Consider the following 10,157-nt stretch of genomic DNA (forward strand, 5'->3'; position numbering starts at 1 on the left):
ACCCCTCTCTCCGCTGGAAACTGTTCCTGGAAACAATGGCTGCAGACGCCTGGCTCCTGACACCCATATCCTCTTGGCACCATTGGAATCAATAGGTCCTCGACCTATGGTTACAGGGAACCTTCATTGATTTCCAAACCTGAAGAAGTCCACATCTACTCATCCTTACTGTGGGGAGTCCTATCAACCCTTTCCTCCCGGTCCTCAAGCCCTCACTCCCTTCTCCACCCCTGTTCAGCAGGAAGCAGTCAGAGAGAAAGCAACATCCACAACCCCATAGAGGAGAAAGGGGGGAATGAAGGGCCCCCACCAGTAAGATGGCAAACTTCCGGCTTCTCTTCGGGGTCCTCGGTTCCCGCTGGCACCACCTGAAGCCCAATCACCTCTCTCCCCCCTCCTAATCCCAACACCTAGCCAACAGCCACTAGCCCCGTAGAAGTGACACCTCAATCAATTCATGCCCCTTTCTATATAACCGAGCACCTTTCCCTAATAAAGCGGAATTCTCCAGTGAATTGCTGCTGTGTCGCTCCTTTCCTTTCAAATATCCTATTATATAATTATATTTCCAACAGTAATTTAAAAATTCACAATAACAATGAGAACAAATTATCATAATTCTATTTGATTTTTTGTTTATTTTTACATATCTAAGTAACTTCTAGAACATACAAATACTATTACAATGATTAAGCATGTGGAAACAATTATTAGCCATTACTCTCAGTATTTGCATGTTTGAAACTTAATATACATTGTTGCCATATTTCAGAAATATTTTGTTTAATACAGACTTTTGATTTAAAACCATGTTTCCTAGATCTTACATTAATAATAATTATATTATCAATATTTATATATATTAAATAACCGTATTTCCCTTTTCCCAACTTGAATTTACCTTAGGTGGCTAAGTGACTTACTAAAGCCTGATTCCCCACTTATGCAAAATGTAGTTGGGACAAATAATTTTCTCTATGTTCCAGTGTAATACAAACCTGGGAACTGTTGCTAGATCTTCAAACATAATTCCAGTCATTCATTTATAATGTACTGAAACAAATGTGACCAAACAAAACTAGTAATCAAATACCATGATGGTGATAACACCACTAGACCATGTTCTAGTACTTTCTCCACACCACAACAGTGATCTTCTCACCGTCCACTTCCCAAGCAGCTAGTTGCCTAAAAATTTCAGTGTCCAGTATCCAGCACTCAAATAAGTGTTAATCAATGATACACAAGAAATTCCCATACTTTTTTTTGAATTAAGCATGTTAATTTTTAAATAGATCACATTTTTAACTTATGAATGGATTTGATGTCTCCTGAGATAAGACTGAGGGTGAACTGGCTTTTCTTTATTGGGCTAAAACATGAAATATGTGTTTAACACAGTTCTTCACACCCTAACACAATGAAATAATGTGAAAATATGTAAATATAAATATTCAAATAAATATTAAAGTTTTAAATAAAGTACAAAATAAATCTAGTGTAAAATTAGAAACACCAAATGCATTATAAATTAGACTACTTATCATTTGTTGAAATATGTTAATAGTTAAGCTAAAGTCAGGCACTTAATTCCGGATGTACCAGTTTCCTCTGCTTTGTTATGCAGACACAGGCTGAATCACAATTCCCAGCTGTCTTGGAAATGTGTATTATTTATCAAGAATGATACACAGCCGAAGTGCGGATAATTTGTCCAATCCATTACAATGACAGGAAAAGCAATTCTGAGCACATTCCCAACAGAGAGTGGGTCAGCAGGTTACTTTTTTAGTTGGTAGCTGAGCATGTGTCTCTTGTAGACAGATGCTTAATGACAGTTCTTTGTAATGTTAGTACTGATGAAGAGAAGATACATTTTAACAATATAGATCACTTTCCAAAGCAGGTAATTTTAAGATTGTGAGAGTCACAAACAACACAGCCAATTCATCAACTATTAGTTCCTAAATCTTTGGGGACTTAAATTTTAATGTATATTTTAGAAGTTCTGATTTTGAAAGGCATTGATAGTCTTGCTCTATGATATAACAAAACAGCAATTAATTATGAATTTCATTACATTGTTTTTAAAACATATTATATATATATATATATATATATATATATATATATATATATATATATATATATTTTAAGTATTAAATGCACCCAGAAGGAGGAAGATCCTACCATTAGTGAGGCTAATTGGAGGAAACAAATATTAGAATATGTAGGAAGTTACAGAACACCTGAATAGATTCAGTGGACAAAGACGCTTTCTCACATTTCCTGTTAGATACATTTTTTGGCATCCTAGTTCAGTTTTATAGTATTATTATTGCTGTTATGCTTAGATATTTCAAAGTATATTATTTCTGTGTATTCACATGATCATTTAATCATATAAAGAGGACATTTGAAGTGGAAGAAATTAAATCTTTGGAGTGCTGGACATTTTGTAAACATATCTAATTTAACCCTTATTAATACAACAAAATCTTATACGGTGATTAATATTATCCTCATTTAATGATGTAGAAAATAAAGTTAGGTAAATTAAGTAAATTGCCCAAAGGCTACAAACTAGTATTGCCCTGAAGTTTAAACAAATGATACATAAGGACTTTTATGACTGACTTACCAGTGCCAGAGATTGTTTATTGTGCCACAGCATCATTTTTCTCTTCTATGATAATATAATATTCAGCTAGGTATATTGTTAGACTACATACTTGTAGGTCCCCTTTCAGCTATCTGTGGAGGTGTGACCAAATTCTAGCCTAAATTATGCTTGCAGTTTCTCGGTTGTGCCTTATGTTCTTCCTTCCTACAGGCTGGTGTTAGGATGTAATGGTAAGACTAGAGCAGCCATCTTGAACCATGAGCTGAAACCATGTCTTGAGAAAGGCAGAAAACAAGACATAAAGAAACTTGTCTCCAACAGTATGAAGCTAATGTAACATTCTTGGACAGACTATTTAAGTTGCTCTATCTTTGTGTATATTCCTATTTTATAGTGCATGTGCTGTAATTGTTAAAACAGTCTGTATGATATAGCTAATGCAACACTGTTTTACATTTTTCTTGTAGATAATTACACTTTCTATGATGATTTCAAATAAGATTTTTTTCTACCTTGCTATGCTGATCATGATTCATGAAGACATTTTGCTTCTACTGCTAGGGAAAAATAACAAAGAAATCTACCTTCAGTTTCTCCATTCTAGATGTAATTTTAAAACATTAATGTAAATTTACTAATGTACATGTGATTAAAAACAGTAACCTTTCAGGTAGCAAAGCATAACTGTATATAATAATTGCACTTTAAAGAACAGATTCATATCCATATATTCATGACAACCACAGCATAGTATCTTCAAAACTACTGTCCAGCTGTCCAAGATTGAAACACACAGATTCATGACAACAAAAGCAACTGTAATTGAAAACAGTGAAACACAAGTGACTTAAATGATGAATAAATTGCATAATGGATATTTCATATAGATCATGAAAACCCTAAATCTAGCACTATTGCATCCGTTGGAATAAGAAAGTGGCAAAATTTGTCTAGTTGCTTCTTTCCGAATAAAAACTACTCAAGAAATAGCCATATAGTGAGAAACTAAGAGCAAATCGCTCACTATAGATTATTTAGTGTGATTGAAGAGACCTCCAGAACAAAAATACTGAACTGTAATCGTGTAAAAATAATTGGTCCTTATTTTACCATTAATATTCAATTACTTCTTTACTAAATTCTCTTTACTAGACTCCCAATAATATTTTTCCATTTTATATTTTGTAATTTTCCAACAACCAAAATACTAGGATGGACATAGGTATATAAAAATTTTAATTTTAAGTACTTTTCCTAGAGTAAAATGAGAAAACTTTTAAATTAAATAATGTCATTATCTTAAAATTAAGAATTTTTAGTGACTTCAGAAGAAAGTCATTATTGTTAGTATTTTCATATTTATGAAGTTTGATATTAACTAGATGAATAATAAAACCAATTCATGAAGAGCAAAAAAAATTAAATGATAACATGGCACTGTGTCCATTTTAGAGGGATATTTTATATCTAGAGGGATTAAATATCCTAAAATGTTTATTTTTTAAATATGAGTACACAATAAAACATTTTAAATCCGTTTATAGAGACAATAACTGCATACTACTGATGAAAGTAGTTGCCATGCCTATATGTTTAAATCTATGTTTACATACACGTATCTATAGCTATATTTATATCTAATTAAGTTATACTGTGGTTTGATTGCTTTCCTCCTATTATACTACTTCCTAATTAGCTTTATCTCTTTCTCAGTAGGTCAAATCAAGGTCAGAGCACAATTACACTAATATCTAAGACTCCTGCCAAACAGATATACTACTGTACCTTATTTTGTGATTTTCACATTTTTTCTCTAGTTAAGTATCTGCATGAATCCATATGTGAAAGTGCACCATTTCACATTGGATTACTTTATAATCATCAAAAGTGGGACTTTCCAAAAGAGGAATATCTGTTTTTTATAGCAAAGCAAAGTGCCAGATCTTGCCTTGCACTGTCAGATCTGCCCTTGCTTTCTGCCTGACTGCACACTGACACATCACAGAGAGAAGGCACAGGCAGAGTTTTCTCAAGTAGCATTTCTACTTTGAAGACTGCAGAAAGACACAGCATCTCTATGTCAGGGGTTTGAAGGTAATATTTTTGTTTGGCAACTATGGCGTGCAGTACAAATTCCTATGATGTGATTGTTTATAGCATTTAGAGAAATGGCAAACACCAATACCAAATGGGCTCTCTTGTTTTTTCTGTAATACTGAAGAAGAATTTTACTTTTTGTTCTTTATGTGATCCTTTACATAAATATTGAATATCTTTTATTTATTTTAATCAACACAATTAAAATGGTTTATGATTTTTTTAGAAACTATAATTAAATGAAACATAATGAAAATACTATGTACAATCTTACCATGTGAAGATAAGGCATAGTAATGTAGATATTAAAATCAAAACTTGATTAAACATTGCAGACTGTGTACGCTGAATGGCTCTGTGTAGATCATTCTAAAATAATACAGAAAAATTATATTTTAAATTTTGATAAATACTAAATATTCATGATTTCATTACTTTTTTTTACTATGTATTGCATTTCAACTATTCTGTGCATACTCAATACATGTACTGTAAATGGATGTGGCAGCATACTTTTGTTTTAGCTTAAGTCTAAATATATCTTCCTATAACATTCATATTGCAGAGATAATAAAATAGGAGACTACTAAAGCACCATTTTTGCTTTACTTGCCTTATAAAATATATAGAGACCCCCCAAAAGCTGCCCATAGTATGTGTGATTTTTAAAGAAAATTCTAATTTAAAAAAATCAGAAAATAATATATTCAATTGAGGGAAGTAATAGCTGGATCAAACTGTAATCATACCTCATTCTCTGAATCAAGAAAAAGAACATAAAATACGTCAGGCAATGTATCATAAAAGACAAAAGTAAACAGCCAAAAAACAAATTTTTTAAGTTTAATTTCATTAAAATTAAGAAAATTATGAATTCAACATATGCTTTTCAGTTGAAATACATTAAAAAATAATAATATCCTATGTTAAGATGTGAAAAATGAGCACTCACATGATATTGCTCATGTAATTTGCTATAAATTTATTGAAGGTACTTTGGTAATATAGGTCAAAATTCGCAAGTATGTCCTATTTTATGTATTCATTTAATGAGTATTTATCATTAACATAATTTCTAAAAATTAGTCACATGCATGAAAATCATCAGAAATGGAAATCTATATTTATGTATGTTCTTTATTACAGAATTATAATACATGAAATGAGTGTTCATTACTATTAAAATTACTAAAATATGCAATACAAAATGATTGAATAAATTAATAAAAACTATGTGATAGATTAAGACACATCCATTAAAAATGATTTGAAGAGGACTATTTAATGACACAGGAACTTGTCCACTACATATACATGTCAAAAAATTCAAATTATAAAACACAAAATATTATTTCCTCTATGTGTTTGTATTTTCATAGAAAATATTAGAAGGATATAAATTATTACTGCTGTATAGTTCATTTGGTAGATTTGAGGTTTTCATAATTTTTTACTTTGTAATTTTCTGTTCATCTCAAGTTTTCATAATAAACTTTCATAGTCTTAAAATCAGTATACATGAGGTAAATAACTTCACCAATATAAAATCTCAATGAGCCATTATTTTATCTTCCTCTACCACACATTTAAACAGAACTATTATGAAAAAACTAAGTTGATTAGAATTTCACCTCTCATCCCTTACTTTCTTCTGCCGAGGGGTTAATGAGTGGAAAAGTAAATTAAAAATTAACAACCAATGAGTGGAGGAGAAGCAAAATATAGAAATGCAAAGGAAAATAAATCTTCAATTAATATCGCAAAACACTACTTTTACTCTCATTGACTGACTGATTCCTTTCCTGATTAGGTTATTTTTCCAGTAACTAATAACACAAGTTAGGAAAGAAGTTTATTTTTTCCTAGTCTATTTCTTTTTCATTAGTAATTTAAGAAATCTATATTTAGTGAAATGTTTTTGTTGTTGTTGTTGTTTTGAGAGCTAAGATAGCCCGTGTTTCTGCAGACCACGCCATGAGCCACACTCTCCCATCATTTGACTATGTACTTTCATGGGACTCCAGTGGATACTTAATGTAAATACTTAGAAACATTCATCTGGTTGTGGATACTCAAATGTTAACCAAATATTCCTTTTGGCAGTAACTCTTGTCTTAATTTCTGTTAAAAAAAAAACATTAAAAAAAAAGTTTGCCTCAAAATGAATTTAACTTCAATGCAGTAAAATCAATAATATTGAATCATTACTACATTTACACTAGATACATTTTATACACACACACACACTAGCATCTATGTATATTTATAATATACAACCCATCCCAACCAAATCTGAAGAGATGACTTTAAGTGAGGGAATTCCAGCTATAATATAGGGTCTTCCAAAACCCCACAGATTCTTATGTAATGGAGTTACCTACTATTAAGAACAACATTACCTCCTGAATCTTTAAAATCAAAGGCCCCATTATATCTCAACAGAATGCCTTGGAAGGGAAGGTCATTGTTTTCAGAAGACTGGCTGATTATTAGTTGGATGACTCTAAATAGCAGCCAGCTTCAGTTCAGTGATACTTAGAAAATCTGAACCATTTTTGTTTACCAGTTCATAGGGTCTTACTTAAGTAGTGACTTGGCAATATGGGTACTTTACAAATATTCATTCTAATTAAAATACAAGCAGACTTAACATCTATTAGCTTAGACATTTATGCAACATATCATTTTAATTATGTGACAGTATTTTACCAACACTCATTCATTTCTGTAAACATTTAAAAACTGCCTGCTAAGATTCCAAATTAATTTAAAAGAGGTTTTAAAATGAAACATTTAGAAATTTAATTATACCTAAATCATAGTATGAGTTTATATATTAAGGGAAAAAGCAGAATGAGAAAGTAATCTAAGACCTGAAATCATCTTCTCTCTTCATTTAATCTGAGTGTGAAAGTAAGGAATAATGGAGGGTTGAAAAATAGTTTTCTATTTGCACTTCACTTTTATACTTACAATCATATTTTCCAAGGCATGTTTGGCAAGCCAACAGTTTAGAAAGACAGGGACAAATAGATTCCTTAAGGAAGGCCAGAATATCTGAAAAAACAAACCAAAAGTAAACTATTATCTCAAAGCAAGAAATCATATGCAGCAAATTGAAAATAAATGTAAAACAGAAAAAGTTATTAAAGACAATATAATGATTTAAAACGTGACAAATACTTTAAACTCATAATAGTAATGAAATGCAAGGAGCAGATATGATCTTTTCATTGATTGTCTAAGTCTTACTTAGGGAAAATTCTTTGGGAAGTTATTATAGAAGCAGAATGAAGATAAGCTCTCACTGAATGCCAGTTATAACTATGCTAATTATACCACTAGATCTTTTAGTGTGTCAGTTTATAATAGACATTGCCTCTCCCTTCCCTGAAATGTGATGTGAAAAGTAGAAAGGAGAGAAGACTACCTTTTTATAACAACTGGGACTTACACTCTCCTCAGATTTGCACATTTTAAGTGACATTGGGGAACCATGTTCAATCGTAATTATATTTAGTTAGCCTTCCATTTAAACTAGTTCTAGTTGCTCCTCTACATAAATCACTCAAATTAAAATAATTGTCAGGAGTAAGCAACAGCTTCAGATAATATCTACTTATTTTCATAATTTTCCAAATAAAAATCAAAGTATTAAAAAGTATATTCCAATAGACATTAGTATAACTAATCAAATAGAGATTAAAACCTAATTTTGCAAGGGTTATATACTTATGAGACTGTAATTAAACAGAATCATCATGGATTTAGTACTCCACAGTACTTTCATATTTTATTTGTTTTTTTAAGACCTGTTTTTATTAAGCAATTCATGAATTGGGCAGCATCCCATTTAGCAAGTAGAGAAATGCTCCTCCACAGTATTTTTATAAAGAAGTAAATTGTTGGTTGTCTGTATGTTGGCATTTTTCTTATTAAAGAGAGAACTGAACTTAGTAAAACCTGTGGTTAAACTAGAGATAAGAGATAAGTGTATTCACAGTATATTTATAAACAGTTGGTTCAACTTGATTTCTATTTATTTCTAATTCCACAACATAAACAAGAAATGGAACGATTAATTTATAGTTAATATTGTTTAGACAATATTGACACTTTTTCAAATGACACCTCTAGAGTATATGCTTCTAAAAAGCATTTTGTTTTATTGTGCTAAATCTCACTAGTTTTCATTTAAATTCACAATCTAATTTTCCAACTGATTTGACTATTTATTTTTTAACACTATGATTCTAACCAAAGCCTAAATCCATTTATCTGAGCTAATGCACTATTTAGTAGTATTTAAAGATTTTACCTAAGTGTAATGACAAAATTATTTATTTTAAAGATTCTTTAAGGACTTACTGAAATAATGAAGGGAACCGCATTAATTATTTCCAGGATGAAGGGTATTCGTAAAATCTGTTCCCAGATGTTTCCCTTCCAAGAAAGAATGAATGAAAATTAAAGTCAATTATACTAAATCCCATTAAAGGGGGAAAAAAATCATCACTCAAAATTTCTCTAGCAATTAAGGATGCTTACATTAACAGAACACCAAATCATTTAAAAATGTAACAATGGCTTTCAGAGATTCTTTTCTAAATGTAATTCTGCTCTCTTGATTTCATAAAAGCTTATGATATAAAATAAATGTTTACAGCCATCTTTGAATATTTCACATACACATTTTGATCATACATTTCATGGAAGAAAAGTTACTAGTAAAAATAAAACACATTTAAAAACATACAGAATCAGTGAAAAAAGAGTATAATAATTATATTCATAAACTGTATAGCTTATGAAATAGTTTGTAAAGGACACATACTTGTTAACAATTGTCATTGTATTATTGTATTAATAAAACTTAAAAGAAGGGATTTTTCAATCATCTAGATTCAAGCTCCCACCCACATAGTACCACAATATCAGGTCTGGCTACATAATTTGCAGGGCCCAGTGCAAAATGAAAATGCGGAACCTAATAAACAAATTGTTAACAAGATGGTTATATCAGAACATTAAAACAAGCACATACCCTTCTAATTATTTAGCTCTGTGTAAGCCCACAGATCACACACCCATGAAGCCGACCCTAACATTACTAAGTTATCACTGGAACTTTCTTGAATGGCATCCAATGAAAAAGAACTCAGAACTTCTAGGAAGAGACCTATGTATTAGAAGGGCAATTTAAAATCTGGCCCCTTGTAGTTATAACACTAGCTATAAAATTGGGAGTCTTTCTTAATTTCCCTTAAGGTCCCAAAGGCTTAAAACATTCTTTTTACAATACCTCGGCATCACAAAGCAAGGTTCCAGACTGGCTATAGTCTATGTGCTAAAATATTAAATCATAGCTTTTGTTATCATTTGTTTATTATTATCCATTTTAAGGCTATATAAAATGAGGTAGGGGCGAGTAGGCAGG

At 31.0% G+C, this 10,157-nt stretch overlaps 1 protein-coding gene across 6 annotated transcripts in view; it reads right to left on the minus strand.

Moving 5' to 3' along the window:
• KCNT2 (potassium sodium-activated channel subfamily T member 2) overlaps positions 1-10,157 on the minus strand; it is a 451,692-nt gene that overhangs the window by 302,890 nt on the left and 138,645 nt on the right. For all 6 annotated transcript variants that reach the window (XR_012125235.1, XM_073221980.1, XM_073221978.1 and 3 more), the window contains 3 exons: positions 9,089-9,163; positions 7,694-7,777; positions 4,995-5,089 (listed from right to left, as the gene is read on the minus strand). Coding sequence is in view for 5 of the 6 variants with exons in the window: in XM_073221980.1 (XP_073078081.1) it covers positions 4,995-5,089; positions 7,694-7,777; positions 9,089-9,163 (254 nt within the window). In the remaining variant the exon portion in view is untranslated. The remainder of the gene's footprint in view (positions 1-4,994; positions 5,090-7,693; positions 7,778-9,088; positions 9,164-10,157) is intronic.

Source organism: Manis javanica, chromosome 14 (assembly GCF_040802235.1).
Source record: "Manis javanica isolate MJ-LG chromosome 14, MJ_LKY, whole genome shotgun sequence".
Taxonomy (NCBI): Eukaryota; Metazoa; Chordata; class Mammalia; order Pholidota; family Manidae; genus Manis; species Manis javanica.